The 22,284-nt window shown below is 41.7% G+C and overlaps 2 protein-coding genes across 7 annotated transcripts; one reads left to right on the forward strand and one right to left on the reverse strand.

The window, feature by feature from the left end:
* The first annotated feature begins 505 nt into the window (after window positions 1-505).
* On the forward strand, window positions 506-5,785 carry ubxn4 (UBX domain protein 4). Of its 4 annotated transcripts, none has more exons than XM_066687362.1 (13): window positions 506-677; window positions 1,520-1,622; window positions 1,845-1,873; window positions 2,093-2,211; window positions 2,529-2,700; window positions 2,838-2,970; window positions 3,406-3,460; window positions 3,621-3,806; window positions 4,054-4,181; window positions 4,287-4,389; window positions 4,508-4,639; window positions 4,731-4,936; window positions 5,058-5,785. In XM_066687362.1, the coding sequence occupies exons 1-13, from the start codon at window positions 596-598 to the stop codon at window positions 5,194-5,196; spliced, it is 1,587 nt and encodes a 528-aa protein (XP_066543459.1). In that variant the 5' UTR covers window positions 506-595; the 3' UTR covers window positions 5,197-5,785. The 4 variants fall into 4 exon arrangements, with proteins under 4 accessions (XP_066543459.1, XP_066543458.1, XP_066543460.1 ...); XM_066687361.1 differs by having other exon boundaries at window positions 507-677; window positions 4,728-4,936; XM_066687363.1 differs by having other exon boundaries at window positions 507-677; window positions 3,642-3,806; window positions 4,728-4,936.
* Window positions 5,786-6,108: 323 nt separating this feature from the next.
* On the reverse strand, window positions 6,109-21,705 carry parp14rs3 (poly(ADP-ribose) polymerase family member 14-related sequence 3). 3 transcript variants are annotated; one of them, XM_066687359.1, is made up of 26 exons: window positions 21,410-21,705; window positions 20,824-21,023; window positions 20,497-20,536; window positions 20,025-20,207; window positions 19,639-19,884; window positions 19,061-19,297; window positions 16,623-18,703; window positions 15,972-16,059; window positions 15,417-15,530; window positions 13,785-13,847; window positions 13,422-13,598; window positions 13,023-13,207; window positions 12,784-12,838; window positions 12,342-12,485; window positions 12,052-12,114; window positions 11,636-11,812; window positions 11,366-11,538; window positions 11,203-11,260; window positions 10,931-11,065; window positions 10,598-10,660; window positions 10,264-10,440; window positions 9,757-9,945; window positions 8,304-8,909; window positions 7,919-8,070; window positions 7,200-7,374; window positions 6,109-7,115 (listed from the first exon to the last, which is right to left on the reverse strand). In XM_066687359.1, the coding sequence occupies exons 1-26, from the start codon at window positions 21,579-21,581 to the stop codon at window positions 6,805-6,807; spliced, it is 6,264 nt and encodes a 2,087-aa protein (XP_066543456.1). In that variant the 5' UTR covers window positions 21,582-21,705; the 3' UTR covers window positions 6,109-6,804. The 3 variants fall into 3 exon arrangements, with proteins under 3 accessions (XP_066543456.1, XP_066543457.1, XP_066543455.1); XM_066687360.1 differs by having other exon boundaries at window positions 6,109-7,100; window positions 15,417-15,533; XM_066687358.1 differs by having other exon boundaries at window positions 15,417-15,533.
* Between the last annotated feature and the right edge of the window lie 579 nt (window positions 21,706-22,284).

Genomic DNA, 22,284 nt, shown 5'->3' on the forward strand with positions numbered 1-22,284 from the left:
TATGTGCCCTTTAATGGTTTTGACACGCAATTGAAGAATTGAATTATAACCCAGTCTTTTACAAAAATCTTGTCTGAAGCTGGGACAGTGGCTTCCTCATTAATCCAATACTACTAATATCAATTAACAATAATAATAGCTTCTGGGCATGAGCAGCTAATTATTAGTATCACTACTACATATTATTAATATAACAGATCATAATAACTGGTCATACAGTGGAAAAAGTCCCCAACACTATGTTCACCATTACTGTTTTAATATGCAATATAGTAATGTACTGTGCTGTACTAAATACTACACTTTCACGTCGCAACAACAACCCCGATCGTACTACTTCCAGGCAATGATGTAATAATTTATCATGCAATGTGTGTGTGTCGTTATTATCAATTTATAACCATGTGTCATTCTTGTTTTAATGAACTACAACTCCCAGAAGCCACACGCACCTGTGGGGACTACATTTCCCGTCGTGCCCTTCTCCGCTGTAACGCAGCCTTGTTCCGGAATGAGATTGAAGGGTCTAGTCATCACTGATGCGATCAAAGAGCCGCAGCCGTGAACAGGGGGACCGACGTTACTTTTGTCCAAAATGCTCTGGTTTGAGGGCACCATCCCTGCCGCCATCGCCTCCGCCAAGCAGCAGAACTGCATTTTTGTCGTCGTTATCACAGGTATACGCCGTTTGTTTGCGGTTGTGTCCCAGCTGCACAACTAGGGGATTAGTTGTGGAAAATAGGCCTAGCAAGAAACAACCTCTGCCATTATCTGTGTGGATAAAGGCACCCAATCAGCCGATTCGTGAAGTGTGAACGGGGCTGCTGCGAATTAACCGTATGACTAAATCAACAGAGGGGATGGGACAGACGCCGAGTGACTTTAAATAGCGATTTAAGATGCGGAGTGTAGTGGTTTAAAACAGGTCGCTGAATGACTGTGAAGGGTGGACTACAGTGTGTGCGACTGTCGGGATGAAGGGGGTCCGGGTGTAAACTTTACAGTGTAAACAATGACATCCCGTGATTGGCTGTGGCAGTAAAGTTGACAATGTCGCGGATTGTGTTGATCCGTATTGTGCGCATCCATAGCTCGCCAGCGCATTGTGTGAAGCATATTAACAGTATAAACACCGCGTCTCAGTCTGCAGATGATTGTATTTGTACCATAGGATGCACATGCATGCTCTGCCTTTACCCTTTTAAATGCAGACAGGATGTTTAATCTTGAGCTGTGACGTACCTCCATGTCACACTGTAGCTGGCACTATATATTTAATAATGGCGTTCTCCTCAGCACACATTGAACTCTGCACTTGACTTATGTATTGATTTACTTATGTTAATACTGCAGAGATTAAACCTGAAAACTTGAGTGTTGTGAAAATGCAGCTCACTGTCAGGAGCTGTGAGGGAAAGCTGCCAACTGTCCTGATGCCAGGGCCCAATACAGACCACTGCAGTGTGCCCCTCCATTGACCGGTTAATCATTGACCTGGCGTTTTGGGATTGCCTTTTAGGAGATGACGAACAATCAATACAAATGGTTTCCAGCTGGGAGGATGAAAGGGTTGGTGAAGCAACAGCCAACTCTTTTGTAGCGATTAAGATTGATGCCAAGAGGTATGTTATGCACATTTTTGTCCCTAAACTAGTCATGTATTATAATGAACAAGAATTGAGTACAGTCAAAATCTGAGTATTTACAAATTCAGTTTTTCTTAACATAAACGTGCTATGCACACATACAGATGCATCTAGATAGGGGTTTATTCTTTAAGATGTCTGTTTCACATTTATTTTGACTTTTTATTAATTATACTTTTCTTATTTTTTATCTTTCAGTGAAACCTGTGTGCAGTTTTCACAAATCTGTATCCTTTGACCTTGGCTTTTCATTTTGGTTTAGAGTTGCAGACAACTGTGTCTGGGCATTCTTTCTCTGAAGACTAGTTTGTGTAAGATGTGTTTTCTCAAATGATGCTCTCAAAAGCCCGGTCTGTTCCATTTTAGAGATTTTGTCAAAATGCAGTGTTACCCGTGCAATATATAGACGTGTAGTAAAGAGGCGTTCTCCTTAACGCTCTGTAAAGACCCGGTCGTGTGCGTCCCATCCAGTTTCTTTATCGGAGACAACGGGATTCCTCTGGAGGTCATCGCTGGGAGCGTCCCCGCTGTGGAGTTAGTGAAGCGAATTGAAAAAGTTAAGCAGGTACAATTGGCATTATTATATAGTTTTTGTAATGCAGTTGTTGTGGAAATCCTGTGAAAAGGAGCCAATGCATTCTATGGAATGCATTATGAAACACAAAGAGCCCTTTAGAGTTTGTCTTTCAAATTGTAGGACTTGGGACACATACAATTCAATATCCAATCAGATTTCGGTATCAGTTGAATATATACAACTTGTTTAATCCACAGTAGACTCTTATTTGGACAATTCTATATTTTTATGGATGCGTTTTGATTTGACTGCCTTTTCAACCTGGTGACTTGAATTATTTACGTTTTCTCCCTGTTTGACAAAAGATGCACACACAGAAGTCGACAGGCCCTTATGGAAATGAGGCGGCCGGCGTGTCCGTCTCAGAATCGGCAACCCCGCATTCACTGACCCCACAAAAGAGCAAGCCACAGCCCAGCCCAGCTTCAGAAACGGCTCGAGCGAACGAAAATACCACGGCACCGGCTGCATCCAAAGGTGAGCCCCGATCCCTTTCTGAAATAGATACGGCAACTACGTGTCTGTAGTGTTTACGGCTAAATCATCCTTTCACAGAGGGGAAAGACTCCTAGTAGCTGATGTCGACTGTGTGTCTTTTCTGTCTTTCTGCTCAGAATCCCTGTCCAGACCTACAGAGGAAGGCCCCGGCTCCGGTCAGGTGACCCCGGCAGAGGACATGAGCATCTCGCCTGATGAAGGATCGGCCAGTTCCCAGCCTGACGACAACATCAATCTGCGGGTCGAGAGGTTAGTCGAGATCGAGTCGAGTGTGGAATCCGATCTTTCTGGTGCCGTGTGCTGGAAAAACAATACAAATCAATTTGAACAGATATTCAGCGACTCAAAATATAGGATTTGTACAGCAATTTGTAAACGTGCTTTAAATTATATGATCAAATTCAATATCTAATATGGACTCATTTGTAGCTTTTTGAACTGTGATGTGTTGTGGTGCCAAACTGACCGACTTGACAGGTGATATAATAAGGTGACAAAATCTCTTTTACTGAAATATATCTCATCGTTTAGACAGAACTTCAATATACAAGTCTTGTGTCAGAAAAGAAATATATATTTTCTGAACCATACAAATAAATGTGCATCACACTTACACAACATTGTCTCTGTAGTCTGTTTCCATCCCTGATCTAAGTGTTTTTATTTTTCTCTCCCCCCCCTTAGACTAACGAAGAAACTTGAAGAAAGAAGGGAGCAGAAAAAGAAAGGCGAAGAGGAGGTAACGGTGTGGTGTCAGAGCCATGTCTGTACTAAACCCTCTAGTTTCATGTTGAACGTTTTATTTCCGCATGTATATCTGCAGCACCCCTCTGAAATCATTGACATTGACAAAAGGCTGTACACTGTGCGTTATAAAATGTCAGTTTTCGTTTCATTAGTCCCCCCCTTCCCCTGTACAGAATGAACTAAAGAAAGAAGTCGAACGCAGGAAACTGGGGAAGGAAATGCTGGACTTCAAGAAGAAGCGCGAGGGAGACAATACCAAGCGCATGCTGGAGGAGAGGAACCGGGAGAAGGCCGAAGAGAAGGCGGCGAGGGACCGCGTCAAGCAGCAGATCGCCCTGGTAAAGACCGCCTCTGGCCATCTGCCCCCATAGCCCATAGGAAGGAGTATATGGCCCCTTAGAGGTCATGGCCTGGCGGGCAGTAAGCGTGCAGTTACTGAGCCTGGAAGATGAGGGATCGGTTTTAGCCTCTCCGACAGATCTCAGCCCGCGCCCCTCTGTGTGGCTTCGTTTTTGTCTGGTTTTGTCTTATTTCGACGTGATCCGTGTTGGTTGCCGTAGATCGCTCTGCTCTTTCCGTCCCCAGGACCGTGCGGATAGAGCGGCCCGCTACGCCAAGACGAAGGAGGAGATGGATGCCGTGAAGGCCGCTGCCCTCCAGGCCAGACAAGCAGAGCTGGACGCCCGGAGAGAGGCCTCTCAGAGGGAGAGGAGGTGTGGTACTGAGCCCAACACCCTGGACCTTTCTTGAATATATTGGCTTTTCCTGCTATTGTGTGACTAATGTCTCCGTAAGTCCTTGGTGCTTTTTTCTTTCAGTGCCACAGCAAGAATACAGTTTCGGCTGCCAGATGGTTCTTCCTTTACCAATCATTTTCCATCTGAAGCCAGGCTAGAGGAAGCCAGGCTATTTGCTGTACAGGTTTGTGCAGTATATTTAAATGCACTTCAGTGTTTATCACTAAAGAATAATGTTTAAGAAGGGAATCGGTGTTATGCGCAAGGAGGTTTAACGAGCTTGTATGTAATTGTCTCTTCAGGAGGTTGGCAATAGATATGGCAATTTTTCACTGGCTACCATGTTCCCAAGACGAGAGTTCACCGGAGAAGATTTTGACAGAACCCTCCTTGAGCTTGAGTTAGCCCCAAGTGCCTCTGTAGTGCTGCTGCCGGTGAGTGTGGGTTAGGAGTCATTTAGGTGCTTTTGAACTGGGATTTTACCAGGTCAGGTTCTGAGGAATCTCTCCTCTCATCTTACAGCAGACGGGGAGGCCAACTAACACAGTGGTTCAGTCTTCAGGAGGGGGGATCTGGTCCATCCTGGGGACGATCTTCTATCCTCTCCTCGCGTTCTGGAGGTTTATTAGCAGCTTCCTGACCTCAAGCCCTCCTGCCCCCAGTTCTTCCACAAGTCAGGGGGCGCAGTCTCAACGCCCACACCCCTCAGCCTCCACAGCAGAGCCAAAGAGGTACGCTAGAGCATCGGGCCAGACTATCGCCGTGAAGAATTTTGGGGGGGGGGGGGGGGAATGGGATCAATACCTTCTACAAACCTAACCGTTATGTTTACGTTTCTTTATTTTCCCCTAGAGAAACTATTCGGAAGCGAGTGCTGGAAAAACGTCCAGAGGACTTTAAAAAAGACGGCAAAATCTACAGGTTAAGGACTCAAGGAGACAGCGAGGATGACAATAACACTTGGAATGGAAACTCGACCCAGCAGATGTAGCCCACTGACCACTACTAATGTGCAATAACTTTTCTTACATCGGGTTTGAGTAAATGTAATTATATTGATGAATCTGCTGATAGAAGGCGTTTTTTTTTTTTTTTTTTTTTCTGTACAGGCCTGGAATTGTATTTCCCCACTTCCTTTGCATGGGTAAATATAATCAAGTGACTCCTGACTGGCTTGAACAGTACTTCCTTTCTTCTTGTTTTGATGCTGATTGCCTAATTGTTCCTCATTAGCATATGATGAAAGACACTGAGATGGTTGCTTGCGTATGAGGAAACATGGATGTGTGCGTGTGTTTATTAAAATTGCCATGTGAGACATTGGCACAGAGTTACTATATCTATCATGTTCCTAGACCTGAGACAACATACGTTTTACTTACCAATTACCTAATGAAGAAAACCAGGTTGATTGACGCAATGTGAAGGGATGACATATAATGTTTTATATATAGGTTGTGTCCCCTCATACTTGTATAATCTGCCATCGCAGCAGATTTGTTTTTGTTTTCTTCAAGTTACAGTTGATTTTACTTTCCAGCTCTCATTTAACAATAGGAATAAAAATGTTTTTCAACAAATCATTGTTTTTTGGTTTGCTTTGTCAGGGATGTTGCAGAAGCGTCGGTAGACTTTAAAATGGTTTCACTTCTCCATTTCTCAAACTCAAAATATATTTATTGTCCAAAAGCCTCATTAGTTTCTGCTCTTGTGTATTGGCTGCTTAAAGAAAACTGCTGTTTCTGCTACTTATTTAATTGGAAAAAAGGCACAATATGTGTTTTCTGGGTGTACTAATGGTAGCAGTGAACATTAGCTGAAAGGAAATGTTTGGCTTCGTATATATAAAAATGTCTCGGTACTTCCACAGGGACAGGCATCGTCCTTAAATAAATGCAGAATGCACATTTTCAAACTTTTTATTGCAATACATCTCCCCGAGTAATAAAGAACATTGTTCAAGCTGATGCTACATAACATACACAGCAAATATAGGTTATCGTAAACTTGATTTTAGATTGAAAATATTCATTAAATTAAGGCACAGGTGGTGCTTTTATGGTGGCCACTAAGCAAAGAGCTGAATGATGAAGACAGACTTCTCTGCATTCTCTAAAATTATACTTGCAGATGGGTAAAAGTAAATCCTAACAGTTCCAGTGACCAGTGTTTAAGTCACAGGCCAGAACAAGGAAGTAGGAGCAGAGAAGCCTAGACCTCTTCTGACAGGGTGAGGGCAGAGTCGGCATTTCACTACTCATGTCACTGAAGCCGAAATAAAATACAGCTATTTCAGTGGCCTTATGTTTTCCCAGATAACCATTCTATTTAAACATGATCAATCTTTTTCTATGAATGTTAAAAGCTATAAATCAATAAATAATCCATGCATCTGTGTTTTTGATTTGGTTTCTACTTGGAAATCTCCTGAAATATTAATCTGTGTGGTTTGCAGTATTTGTTAGTCCACACATTTTATTATTGCAAGAGACCTGTTGGGCGGGCTGCAGAAGTGAAGTGTTAGGTCGGAGCGGAAGACATTGTATAGTAGCGGTAATAAAAATGGAGCTGAAAAGGCACTTACAAAAATACTTCTTTTTCATACTGTTTTAAAAGTGATTAGGTACTCTGGGTATGCTCCAAAGTCGGAGAAGATGACATGTACGAAAGGTTTTGATAAACTGTCAACGGCACAGTCGCACAGGTCCGAGTGAGGATCGTTGGGATTAACTGGCGTCGGCTCCTTCATGCCTTCGACTCCTCTGCAGAGTTTTCCTGTGAGCACTCTGGCTCTGTAAATGTATTTGTGGCCCACGGCATCGGGATTGGAATAGGAATCGTGGCAAGAGTAATGGGCCTCTTTGGCAAAGTATGTTCCTTGGCCAAATTTGGTAGCTGAAAAAGAAACATCTGAGGGTTAGCGTGCCTTATCTGAAGTAGTTACAATCCAGAAAGGATGAATTGGCAAGGGCCGCAGGATAAAGATGACCCTACCGTTTCTGCCGCAGAAGCTCCTGTTGAAGCCGGTTTTGTTGATTTTTTGGCAGATGTCATTTGTTGTCCCGTGATAGAGGAGCTGCTCGTTCTTCTGCTTGGGATACTTCCTGTCCAAGGCCTGTCTTTTTATTGCATATCTCTCCCACTGCTCCCGGTTCTGTATTCTCTCAATCTACATACAAATCAGATGCTTAAGTAGTATATATCAAAATACATCCTCATAATAATATGGCATTTATATGAGAATGTATAAAATTACAGCACACAAACACTGAAGTGTCCCTGTAGATGATAGCACTGCTGGAGTTTCCTAGTAATTACAGATTCATCTCCAGGACAATGTTTAGACAAATCCAGGAGAAGTAATCTAATCTAAATGTCCAGAGTAAAGCAATTTAGATTCATCCTCTTAAGAGGTTCTTGGATGTTCCGTACATATGCATTTGAAACACAAAATAAATATGTTCTGTGCTCTGTGCTCATTAAGCCACATAATAAAATCCTACTAGAGTTGAAAACCCTATCTGGTAGCTTTCTGCGCAATACAGACATTAGGTATGCCTTCAGTTTCATGAACATTTAATTCCTGATTTCTACATATGATACCAGACAGAGTAAATTTATGCTAATTTTCAATTAAAACAATGATCAACCCAATTTTGATTTGAAAGATTTAAAGTATTTTGGTTAAGATATGTATTTAAAGTATATTTTACCTGTACCACTTCAACATTGCAACTGCCTTTTTGACAGGATTTGATAAACTCCTTTGAGATCTTCTGGAATTCCTCAGAGGTTGATAAAAGCCCAATAACTTCCATGTTCTGCCCCTTCATATTTGTCCATTCCACAGGTAGCTCTATGAGGGCTGAAAATAAAATAAATAAATACAGAAAATACACTTAAAATAATTCAAAAGTTGACTTCTCATATTATCATCATCTCCAAGTTTTAAACTCTACACTTCTGAACAATATGCTTCAAGGAATTACTGTAAACCATCTTACAAATTAAATTCTTCTAGACGCAAAATAAACAGTGCAAGAAATGACTCACAAAACCCCTGTGTGCGTGTAAAACAATTCACTCGGATTAACCTACCTGTCTCGGAATTGATCAGAGGGGTCCTTTTAATTTTCATGACTCTTCCTTTACTGCCCGTTTGCTGCATTTTCTCAAAATCTATGGTGAAGGACTCGCCATGCCATGTATACACATAGGTTTTCTCCTTTTTCTGATAGGCTAGTTCCAGCTCGTAGTTTATATCGGAGGAGAGAGGTTTTGGTTTCTCAGATTTCACAGCCTCCCACTGGACAATGTTCTTCATTCTCTCTTGCTCCTCTTTCCTGCTCTCTCTGTCCTTGGCCTTCTGCATGAACCCATTGATCTCCAGGACCGCGGTCAGAACGTCGTCTTTTTTCCCCGTCACGGTCATCTTGCTGGGCCCTACTTCGATTCTGACTTGGTGCTTCTGGGTCAGGCCAGCTATCTCCTGTTTTTCCACTTCCAGGAAATGGTCAGCGTATTTGGCATCGACATCCTGGCTGGTGCACTCTCCTCTGACCAAGTCCTCGATGCATTTCTTCACCTGGGTAATACTTTCCTTAGCGGTCCCATACACCTCCACTGTCATGACAGGATGTGTCACCAACGCTGTGAGATTTCTCAGGCTGCTGTTCGGAGTGATTGGTTGTGACTTTGTTTTTGCTGTAAATAAAAAAAAAAAAATACTGATTAATTATCTACATACAGTGCATTATTAACTTTCCTTCTCTTTGCACTGGAGATGTTAACAGAAAACATAAATGTCACTGGTCCAGATTCACTTATCTCTCAAACCGAGACACGTACACCGATCAGACATAATATTATGACCACTGACCGGCGACAGGGTCATGGGTGGCCAAGGCTCATTGATGCACGTGGGGAGCGAAGGCTGGCCCGTGTGGTCCGATCCAACAGACGAGCTACTGTAGCTCAAATTGCTGAAAAAGTGAATGCTGGTTCTGATAGAAAGGTGTCAGGACACACAGTGCATCGCAGTTTGTTGCGTATGGGGCTGCGTAGCCGCAGACCAGTCAGGGTGCCCATGCTGACCCCTGTCCACTGCCAAAAGCACCTACAATGGGCACGTGAGCATCAGAACTGGACCACGGAGCAATGGAAGAAGGTGGCCTGGTCTGATGAATCACGAGTTCAAGGTGTTGACTTGGCCTCCAAATTCCCCAGATCTCAATCCAATTGAGCATCTGTGGATGTGCTGGACAAACAAGTCCGATCCATGGAAATCTGGCAACTTACAGGACTTAAAGGATCTGCTGCTAACGTCTTGGTGCCAGATACCACAGCACACCTTCAGAGGTCTAGTGGAGTCCATGCCTCGACGGGTCAGGGCCATTTTGGCGGCAAAAGGGGGACCTACACAATATTAGGCAGGTGGTCATAATGTTATGGCTGATCGGTGTGAAAAGACTGACTTTGTGACTTTGGTTACCTGGACCCTTCTTCCATTTGATCTCTAGCTATGTGGATTCCAACCAAGGTAGACACTCACCTTGCCGTGTGGATTTAGGAGTGACTACTTTGAACCTCTTCATGATGTCTTCAAAATCCAGCATCAGTTTCTTCTGGAATATTACGATGCGGATGAAGGTGACCGAAGGTTTGACGTGGTCGATTACAAAACGACCTATTGCGTTAATCATGGCACTGGCTACCTGAGTTGCACCTAAATTTCCTGCTCCTGAAAATAAAAACAAATATATATATATATATATATATATATATATATATAGTTTTGATGCATCTACACCAGAATAGAGTAGAAGATGCATTAAAGACAACATACATAAACCTAGATGTTTATACATATAAATGAAAGTATGTAAAATGAAAGTATGTATCTAAGTTTTATGACATGCAAATGGATTACAGCTGAAAATAATACATAAAACATGTTTATTCTATTAAATATGGATGTAGAAAGGAATTTCCAAAGCTTTCCATGACTGCATGGATTAGCTTTAGACACTTATTTGATCATTTATGCATAATACCGCACCTGTTCCGAGTGCTGGGAATGACACGGACTGCATCTTCTTCTCTTCACAAGCAGTTAGCACTTTACACATAGACTCCGTAATGGCCTTTTCTGTGGTTTGCCCCACCATGTGCACAATGTGCTTTACTTGCAGATTTCCAGGGGACGTTATTGCGAAGCCGTTGCTTGCCTGGGTCCCTGGTAGGCAAGAGAGCGAGTGGTATTGGGTATTTCAGATAAGCAATATTAACCTTTACAGAAAATGCATACATTTTAACCCTACATAACAGGGCCATTAAAATACAAAGCAGGAACCATTTCTGGTCAAAGGAAAAGCAAATAATTGGTGTCATACCGAGAGCTGTACATTCATCCACAACCGATTGTCCCGCTGCCTTAAGAATCGCTGCGGAAACTCCTGCAGAGGGTAGATAACATGGTCAGAGGCATCCCCCCCTCACAGGGCGCAGGACAAATGTCACGAACGGGGACTTTCATAGACAGATGCATACATTTGCATTTTTACCACCATTCTAGATGGTCTGCTGCTAAAGGACTTCCCTTAGCCCGAACATTGTAATACAAATCTTCATCATTATGTATGTTTTCTTATAGTAGGTGAAATATACGTATATACAATGCATTTGCTATCAGTGTATGAAAAATCTAAGCAATGCTGTTTGCTCACCTGAGTTTAAATTGAGAGTTGTGTTGGTGCTGCTTACGATGGCATCCGTATTTTCTTTGGTGATGTCACCACACACTGCCTTTACTCGGATCCGCCCGATTAATATTTCAATGCTGTCCGGCGGCTGGGATGAATCTGTCAGGTCACAAGAACAATACATAAACAGACGAGTCTCCTTGTGGTAAAGCTCACTGGATTCTTATGGGCAACTGTGTGTTATCTCACTAAAACCCCTTTCAAAGCCCGTCGGACATAAATAAAATCGTATTTACCGTCTTCTTCAGACGCTGACTCCCAGCTGTCACTACATCTGTCGTCCACAGAACCAACCTGATACAAAAACACCAAGGAAAAAGAAATGTCATTCAGATAATTATGATTTAGGAATTATTATTATTAGTAGTAGCAGAAATAGAAGTTATCATCATTACATACTAGTGTTTTAATTGTCCATTTCTTCAGGCCATCCCTAAAGGCATCCAGGATGTTATCTTGCGCAACGATGACATATATGAACTTGATGACAGATTGGCTTTGTTGAGATAAATGATTCTTAAACCCTTGGAGCATCCATGCCATCACTTCAGTGGCTTTCAGCCCCCCACCACCTGCACAACAACGGAGGGAAGAAAACGTTGAAAACATAATCCACCAGTGGAACTTCTAAAAGGAACGTATTTTCTTCTTCTTCTGTCGAACACTGACCTGTGCCCACAGCAGGGAAGGAGACGGTGGTGATCTGGTTCTTCTCACACTCCTGAAGAACCTTCTGCACTTGCGCCTCCACGGCCTGCAGGGATTTTGGCCCAATCATGTGAATGATGAAATCACAGTACAGCTCTCCTCCGCTGGTCACTACAACCCCGTCATCAGCCTGCTTACCTGAACAAGAAGTTATTTCTGTTTATTTTTAGGGTAGCCATTTTTTTAAATACTGTGTACATTAAATTATTCATGCAAAGTATTTTAATCATGATTTAAACCCCAGATATTTCCATCACTTGCCTGACAGGGAAATGTGTTCAGCAACTTAAATGAAGAATTGGTAGTTTTCATTTTGATGATGGTTTGATATAGTGATTGGTATGCTATGGTTTCATATTATATAACTTGTAACTCACCATGTGCTTTACACTCATCTTCTACTGAACTCCCAGCAGCTTTAAATATAGCTCCTGAAACCCCTACATAATAAAACATATGCAACAGAATCACTAAAATGCAAAGAATGTGTAAAACATGCATATTCATGTATCCAAGCAGGAAATAAACAGTCCTCTTTACACCATAGCATAACAAATATGAACTACAGCAAACACACACAGATTGGATTTTATTTCGTGTCATTGTGACCGTGTGTTTATTTGCTCGGTTTATATTGAAATTAAACACAAAACAAAGATCGGCATACCTCCTTTTAAGTTCAAGCCATGGTTTGTTGAATTGACAATCCCACGAACGGTTTCTTTAGTGATATCGCCTTTCTTAACTTCTACTGTAACATTGCAAATTTTCACAAGAAATGGAGACAGCATAGCCTGCACATTAGGGAGCCCTGAAACCAAAAATGCACGTTAACTCAGATACAAATATTATAGTAAATATGATAATGCAGAAGTATCTAATTTAATAATAGTTAATAAAATCAGAAAAATAGGTTAGACAGTTTTAGTTTCACTGAAGAAAATTGTATATAATCCTCTGGCAAGTATCACCCAATTATTATATTTTGTATTTCTTTATGTTAAAGGACCCATGAAATACAGAAGAATACAAGTTGTTCGGGAATTATTTATATTATTTTCATACCTATTAATATTTAAAAAATTAATAAATTGAGAAACATACAGTACCTTGACTCAAAGAAAGGTTTGTAGGAGCTGTTCTTAGATGAGATTGTGAGGCAACCTGCATAAAATAAATTGTACAAACATCAAATATGGAATCCAGATTAAGCACAGAAAGCCTCGCTTATTTTAAATAGTGAAATGTAACTCAGCTTTGCTTCAGTGCTTCGGTGAGATAGAAAACATGCTTGCATCTTCTGAACAGGGCAAGCAAATGCAAAGTACAGGTACATGGAGACATTTACCTGCACATTTCCACCGGACTGCAGATTTATTTCAGCAAAGTAGGCCTGGAATGCATCATAAACCTTCTGCTCAAAAGCAATGATGTATATAGATGTGATAGTTGTTGGGCTGGTCTTTGAGAAATAGTTTTCAAGTCCCTTCAATACAGCTTCAATGGATTGTCTGTGTGCAATACCACCTCTTCCTGTAATACAATGCAACACACTTCCGTGATACAACAACGCATGAACACACAGCTGGATTTTCATTTGCCAAGATGTGCCAAAATGTTTTCCACTGGCGGGTGAACTATGCACTCCGCTTCTGGACTTTGTTTCGAGGCACCAACACAAGCAGTCACATGTAAATGTGTTTGCCAGCTAGTGCTAAAACAATCAAAGGGGCTAGTGCTGTTTTACCTGTGCCTATAGCTGGGAGTGCTACAGAGGTGGCTTGCTTATTTTGGCACTCATTCATGACCTTCTCCACAGATAGCGTGATGCCTGCCACGTTGATGGGCCCCACCATTTGGATAATGTGTTTACACTGGAGATTCCCCCCTCCAGTGGACACCACCCCATCTGCTGGTTGAGTACCTGACAAAACAGAGATCCTTCTTTTGAATGAACCTCAACAATTTGTATTGCTCTGACATTTAATTATGATTATAATGATGGGCAGATTACTAAAAAACTAAATTTTGCACAACATTGCATTTTTTAATGTCAAATTTTATAAGGTCTGTTTTTTACTGCTGCTCAAACCTATTTGTGTACAATTACCCAGTTTGGTGCATTCATCAACAACAGATTTCCCTGCAGCTTTCAGAATGGCAGCAGAGACACCTGAAAGGAAAAACAACACATTTTAACAACATTATTATTTAGTTATTATTTTCACTGACCTTAATTAAGAACCGCTAGATCCAGTGTGGGTTGGATAAATTGCCAGTTTAAATATTTAAATGGAATATAAATGTCAAAGTCTCTATAAAACTGAACTATAACTCCATGCAGATTTTACTCTTTGGCATCAACCCAAGTACATAACACAAATCAGTCTAATTAGTTTAATTAAACTTGCTGCTTTGCCACAGTTTAAATAGTAAAGAATAATTTAAAATTGAACTGATTTTTACTTAAATATAGAAGGCTTCATGCTTTTTTGGCAACACATTGCCATCAGAGTATTTGTGCTTGCTTAGAAATTATAATTTAATTTCCCAGCTGTAGCCACCAAGGATGTATCAAGTTCCAGTTTGAAATGTTACATATTTATACTGAGACTCGTTATATGGAGCACACATTAAGACTGAGTTCAAGACAGATTGCTAAACTGAAGCACCAATCAGAATAGAAGGGAATTCTCACATTGCTGAAGAGAAGCACTGTTTTGATATACACCGATCAGCCATAACATTATGAGCACTGACAGGTGAAGTGAATAACACTGATAATCTTGTTATCATGGCACCTGTCAGTGGGTGGGATATATTAGGCAGCAAGTGAACATTTTGTCCTCAAAGTTGATGTGTTAGAAGCAGGAAAAATGGACAAGCGTAAGGATCTGAGCGACTTTGACAAGGGCCACATTGTGATGGCTAGACGACTAGGTCAGAGCATCTCCAAAACTGCAGCTCTTGTGGGGTGTTCCCGGTCTGCAGTGCTCAGTACCTATCAAAAGTGCTCCAAGGAAGGAAAAGCGGTGAACCGGCGACAGGGTCATGGGCGGCCAAGGCTCATTGATGCACGTGGGGAGCGAAGGCTGGCCCGTGTGGTCCGATCCAGCAGACGAGATACTGTAGCTCAAATTGCTGAAAAAGTGAATGCTGGTTCTGATAGAAAGGTGTCAGAATACACAGTCCATCGCAGTTTGTTGCGTATGGGGCTGCGCAGCCGCAGACCAGTCAGGGTGCCCATGCTGACCCCTGTCCACTGCCAAAAGCACCTACACTAGACACGTGAGCATAAGAACTGGACCACAGAGCAAAGGAAGAAGGTGGCCTGGTCTGATGAATCACGAGTTCAATGTGTTGACTTGGCCTCCAAATTCCCCAGATCTCAATCCAATCGAGCATCTGTGGGATGTGCTGGACAAAAAGTCCGATCCATGGAGGCCCCACCTCGCAACCTACAGGACTTAAAGGATCTGCTGCTGACGTCTTGGTGCCAGATACCACAGCACACCTTCAGAGGTCTAGTGGAGTCCATGCCTCGACGGGTCAGGGCTATTTTGGCGGCAAAAGGGGGACCTACACAATATTAGGCAGGTGGTCATAATGTTATGGCTGATCGGTGTATGCTTTGTTGATCCAGCTAGTGTTTTTGCCCCTGAGCACAGTAGGGACTTTACAGAGAAAAAACACAAATTCGGACCTTGGAGCCAGTGATCCACTACAGACGAGAGAAGCTTACCAGTGTCCAGATTCAGACTGCTGTTAGTAGAGTTCACAATCACATCCACGGCCTCTGTGGTAATATCCCCCTTTTTCAGAGTAACTCTGATCCCATGGACACTGACCGTTGCTGCTGCTAAAAGAAAGGATGCCGGAAAACGTTGAAGATAATGTTATAAACAAAACGGCACTGAATACCAAATCATTCACTAAGCTTCACACATTGCTGTGACATGGGCCTTTAAAGGGCAGAGAGATTGTGCCCTTGAAAATGATGGTATGTTTGGCACAAGAGCACAGAAACAAAAAGTAAAAGTGATATATAGCCCTGTTTTTGTTTACTGGATGGTCCATGGTTTCGACTCGTGCAGACTAATACAAGTCTCTTTTCCCCTAAAACTAAATAGCTCTGGATCTAAAAAAATAAGAAAAGAAAAAACATCACAAAAGGAAGATGGTTCAATTTAAAAATGGAAATAATTATTTGTGTACTGTTGATTATATACTAATGGGTCAAAAACAAGAATAATGTTTACAGGTAATGATTAAAAACACTTTCTGATCGGAGTAATACCTTTAAGCAGAAGTGATAATGGTTTAAGTGGAAGATGTGGGATGTATCGTGGTGCTCCACTTTCCAGTTTTCCTGCACTTATTTTTCCCTGTGGAGATGTAGAAACAACACATGTGCAGTTATTGTATTATATCATGTTGTATTTATTTATGGATGAGAAAGTATTGTAAAGTTAAAAAAAAATTATAATAACATAATAAGGAAGCTAATCTTAATATCCAACACTGGCAAGATATGAGGGGATTTTGATCTGCGCCTAATTAGATACGTTAAGATTGAGAAAGACTGGAAAGCACCCATTATCTGGGGAAGCCCAGCTCAGGCAGGTATGCCAGACACGTACTGTAGCTGTTTCTGTGAAAGCACCTGGACTCTGGGTCTGAGATAATATTATGAAGGTGAAGGTGTGGTTAACAACAGAAAACCGGTTACCATTTCAGGTACATTCTGCTAATGAAGAATATGGATACCAGAGTATGCTAAATAAAATGCAAGAGGAATTATATTTATTGAATAGGCTAAACTATGTTGCCCACGAACCTTAGTTTTTCAGCTACCCCCCTATTTTTTATTTTGATTTCTCGTGATCTCAGTACTGTAGATCAAGAATGATATTTGCAGTTGTGTCACCTACACATAAGCAATATTTACCATTCCTTTGATGACGTTTTGAAGCTCTTCAAATATCATGATGTCAGACTCAACCACAAAGATGTTTTTCAGGTGCAGGGTGGTTTTCCGATTACTGCTGCAGAAATCCTGCACTGCCTGCAGCATGGCGCTGGCACTGTCAAGCGTGGGAATCCCAAAGTTGCCTTGCCCCAGGACTGGCAGGGCAATGGAGCTACATTGCTTGACTTCAGCTAAGCAGAGACACTGAAGAACTGCACTGTATAAGTAAGTCTTTTCCCTAGAATTACATTTCCCCCATATGGGAGTCACTGCAAAAATCAGCCACGTGCAGGCGAGATTTCCCGGGCTGGATAGTATCACATCTCCAGCTACAATGGGTTGCTGTTCTTTCAGACGACTATCACAACGAACTTTTATCTGAGCCCCTCCAATTTTGAGAAACTGTTGAGAGATTGGGTTATCGAAGGCTAGGTCACCATTTAATGGACAAACCATGGCATCTGCAGCATGCTTTGTAACATCCCCGTGGACGATGGACAAATTTAACAGGTCGCCAATTTTATGATCGTAGGATGTGGTCGTAGCGATTTTCCTGGCTTGTTCCACAGCAAACCACAGTTTACACCCAAACCCTGCAGCTCTAGCCTTGAAGGAATCTTGATGTTTTTCGAGCACTTTGGATTCTCCAGCTTTGCTCCAGGTGACCTTTTCTGAAACAATAGAATCAGTTTTCTTTTTCACTGCCGCCACTGCATTCTTAATGTTCTCAGTGGCGGCGGTGACTTTTAAGCAAGGAGAGGCTGGAATTCTCACTGGCAGGATTGTGGCACCCAGGGCCTTGATTTCAGCATCTTCAGAGAGCTTCATGCAACTGTCCACAAATTCCAACTCACGCACTGCTTTGAGCAGAATAACTTCAGTTGCAGGCATTTTGTTAGCTAAATAGCCTTTGAGCTTTCTTGCAACATCAGCCACCACATCCGAAAACCCACAAATTGTTATTTGGGTATCGGTTTGTCCAATGCTGAGGCTGGGAACCTTACTGTTGGAATCTACTTCTTCTTTTAGCTCACTGAAAAACTGCTTCCATTTTTCACCTTTGGCAACTTCAGCTTGATCGGCATTCAGGGTGATTATAACCTCAGACACAGACTCCCTTAGTTTATCTTCAGCTTCTTTTATGTCCTTTTCTTCAGCAAGGATCTGCATGGAGTCATGGTTTAAGATTGTAGCTGAAATGCCATTTTGGAGAAAGTGGTCCCGCTCAAACTTCTTCATGTCCACTGTCTTTAGAAACTGCATTATACCAGCTGATAAACGTGGAGTCCGAGTTACAAGTTTCTGCTGGGTCTCCCTGATTAATGATTCTGCTTGGCTCACTTTGTCTCTGTGCCCCTTAAGGTGAAAGACCAAGCCTGCCTCGTCTTTTGTAGGCAGTACATCTGTAAGCTTGGGGAAGATCAAATTCCACAAGAAATCCATCTCCTCTTTGCTGTCCATTTTAATGTTGCATTCTATGGTGTTCCTTTCATTCACCAGCTCTATATTTGCTTCGGTCATCAGGCCCTGTATTGTAGCTTGAAGGCTTTTAACCTTGTTTCGCTGTCCAATCAGCACTATTGTGCTGGAGGAGAAGTCAAAGGACACATGTAAGTCAACGGAAATTATCTCCAGGCACTTGGTTTTAATTTTTTCCCAGATTTCTATCTCTGATTCAAGTTGGATTACACCATATTTGTCAAGAAAGGACCGAACCATCTGCCTGACATTGCTTTCCCAGTCAGGAGCAACACGGTACAGCAAGAGAGAGTTGCTGGCGACTGTGACTTCCAGTGACACTTGATGAGGCTTGGGAGATCCTTCAAAATAGACTTTAGCATAAACCTTACTTAAAGTTTCTTCAAACGCTTCTTGATATTGTTTTGTGCACTTAATGTAGTCAAGAAGCAGCGGGTCCACAGGGATAGATATTTTCCTGGGCAGGCCCGGTGGTGTGCACAATTCGCCAGTCAAAGCTTTTTGCAAACTCGCATAGTATAGGTGAGCCGTCAACTTGACTCCACAAACTTCATGCTGTTGCTCAGAGACTCGGTACGCCGCTGTCGAATAAGACCAGAAAGGACGATGTATTTAATCTGCAACTTTACAGAGAAAGGCGTGCAAAGAAATAGTACACAAAATGTATACACGGTTACAGAATATGAATTCAATCTGGTGTAGTATTGCTTACTAATGTCCAAATAGACAAGTCTTAAGTTATAGACAAAACATTTTCGATTTGCACCATTAGGAACTCTTTTCTAATGTTTTTCTACAATTGATCCAAATGTTATCAGCTTTTGCACGAGTTTTTTTAATGAACAATTATAACATTTACATTGTTTACATAAAAGTTTACTGACTTATAATATAATCAATAAAAGGGAAAGCAGGATAGGATTCTTCATTTGACTCACCATGAAAGTCTTCGAAGGCAATAATGACACCTTCTGCTTCTGTGTACCTGGTCAGTGATTTTATTTGCCCTCCTTTGCTTCTTTTTAAGTTGGAAAAATAGAGCTTCAGGACTTCCTCGGAGATCTTACTAGTTTGTCCTCCAACCAGGACAGAGTCGGTGCGTTCCAGGCGTGACACTGTGATGTAACTGTTCTGCAGTGGTTTATTGAAGCATTTCTTCAGAAACGATTTTATATCTAAAAGAAGAATACATGAAACTGTTTAAGACAAATTAAAACTTTCAACTGCAGGCTTAAATTATAGCGCAGTGCTTTGGTTTGTTTTAGATGTGATTATTCAGGAGTTCAATGTGACAGCACAAACATGGGTTTCATGATACAGTACATAGGAAAGGCTAGCATAAAACACAATAAAAACTGAAAAAAGGCAGCTGAAGTTCCTTATCTATTATTGCTGCTTTAACCACAGAAAGGAAAACCAAATGACATTTCCTTTCTGAGCCATTTTGATTTCTGGTTGCCTCAGTCAGCTGTTTTGCAATTTCCAAAACAGTGCAAGTGCTTGTGACAGGACTGACTTAAATCCTGCATGAAGGTAACTGCGATTCTCCCGTCCTCCAGAATCTCCCACACATGCTCGGTTCCCTTGCTGCAGCTCTTGACATAAAGGGAAATGAAGCTCCACTTGGTGTCCCCACTGAAGCCACTCAAGATGACCCTGCGGGGGTCGAACTTCTGTTCTTCAGCTTTCTCATCATATAACTTCACAGTGATGGTGGTGCCATTTAAATCATGCTTCTCCTTGGTAAGGACTGTTTTTAGATCTGGAAGTTTGTATAAGGTCGAAAAAAGAACAACCTTTTGTTAACAGCAGTGAGTTGACATGAAGATATGGAAATAAATATGGTAAGAGGCTTGTAGGTGCCTCACAGCACACCATAGCTTGCTGTTATAAAGCTCTTACCTGTCTGGTTGTCACATTTCAGTATCCACTGGTTTGTCTGGTGGCTATTAATTTCGACATCTTCAGCGTATTGCTCAAAGTGGAGCTGGAGGAGCTCTTTATTAACGGGACAATCACTGCTTAGCAAGAGCAATGCATCTCGCGGTGGGCCATCATCCTGGTGCCTCCACGAGTCTTCTGCTTCTGCAATTAACACAGTGGATTAATTCACATTTATCCCCAGTCCCAGAACAACAAATGTCATGAATGTTGTCTGTCCTGCTCTGCTGAATTGCATGTGAATCTAAGAAACAACAGACTAATCAATTTCCTTTCAGTTGCCTGCTAATTTATCTTCCTCCTGTTGTAAATGACCTATGGGTAGTCATGGCTAATTCTCAATAAATCTTTGTTTTTGTTTCACACATAATGTGCATTGGCTTAAAGGAAGGATTGCCATGAATCTCAGGATAAACAACACAGGTTATCCTACCTCCTGGGCAAAGAGATTTGTCTTCAACGTCATGGTGCTTCTACAAAATGAGAAACAGAATCCACAAAATGTATGATTATACCTTTACTTAACTGATATTATTGATCAGTTATCCTTTCATTTACAATGGGAAAAAAAAATTACTTTTGAAAGCAGCAGAGAGTGGTGTTCAAACAGGGTCAGCATAATCTCGGTGTAAAAATCGACAAATAGCGACACAATTATGTGCAATGCAAACACTTTGTTGTTCCCAGTTTGAAATGTTTAATGAAAACAAAGCACAGGTCATATTATTTAATATAATGATGTATTCAATTCAAGATTTACCTTTCCACCTGTGGCTGTTGCAGATTTCCCCAAGAGTGTAGATGTCTCTGTGTTTGCATGTTGTGCTCTTGCTGGATGAATTTGCTTCACCTGAGACCTGCCTTTTTCAGCCTCATCAAAAGGTTTCGCCTGTAGGCTGATGGTTCCCAGAGTTTTAAAATCAACCTTATGGACTTTTCTTTCTAGCACCTTGTTCTTGGCTAGAGATACGGAAAAGGAAGTTGAAGAGAGAAAGCAAATTAAAAAAAAAAACTGGTCAGACTTCAAAATGAGGTATGATTCCTCATGAATGAACATATTAAAAGCACAGGATTAACATGAATATGGCATGCATTCTGGTTTCTGATTTTATTCACCTGTATAACAGGGTTATGTGCTCAGATGACGTGCATGAGCTATTGATGTTTTAATCCTGTGCTATCCCTATATTTAATGAGGAACCGCACCACCTTATTTCAAGATGTTACATATTTCCTCTGTCAACATGGTTTTCTTGCCATTATTTATTCAGTTCACATATTGTTGTCTGACACACAATCACAAGAAAACCAGGACACCCTCAAGGGAAATGCAATTAAAGCTGTACCTGCTTCGTCCAGATACACCAGCACAGCTTTTCTTCTGTCATCGGGATGATGTCGGATTTCCAAAACTTCTCCTCCCGATCTTCTCTTATTCTGAAAATATAAATCCAGTCTAGGCTTGACCCGATCCAGGTCATCCGGGAGACCTTCTAACACCACCAAGTACATGGCCATGGGGTGTGATTTATCCCCAACACATGCATAAACTACCCTAAAAGATCACTCACTCGATCAACTTTTAATTACCAATGCCAACCCAGGCGAACAAGACAATCCCTGGGAAACACAAATGCATCATTAACCGAAAGTGAAAGAAATGTACTTATAGCTGATCTTAACTTCCGTGAATGACTGTGCTGGTGGGCAATATCACTATACAAAACATTGCATGATATACCTACACATAAGTTACTATTTTTATGTTGCATAAATATTACTAATAATGCATTAACATTCTTAACGTTGCACGAAAACAAGGCTAAGCTACCGTCATTGTTTTGGCCAGATAGGGCACTTCAGTGGGACGCAAAAAAATGTGCAAACTCAGTTTTGCCAGTGCACTGTGCAGCGCTGTCTTACATGAGCAGGCAGCAGATAATCACAGTGCATTCATATTATGTGGGCTATAGACACTGCTATTGGGTTTGCACTGGGGAAACCCTGTGCTGGTCAGATGAAATCAAAGCTGACATTCAAGCTCAAACACACGGCAGGACTGCGCTGTTGTAACAGAAGTCATCCGGCTGCACTTTAACTTTTGCTTTCGCCGTCACGTGATTTCGGGGAATCGGGCAGGAGCTCGCGTTCTTGTAGCGCAGATGTCCGCAGTGCTGCGCAGATCTGCACAATCCCGGTGCTCCCATTGGTGGAGCCGCGC

This window comes from Amia ocellicauda, chromosome 16, assembly GCF_036373705.1.
Source record: "Amia ocellicauda isolate fAmiCal2 chromosome 16, fAmiCal2.hap1, whole genome shotgun sequence".
Lineage (NCBI taxonomy): Eukaryota > Metazoa > Chordata > Actinopteri > Amiiformes > Amiidae > Amia > Amia ocellicauda.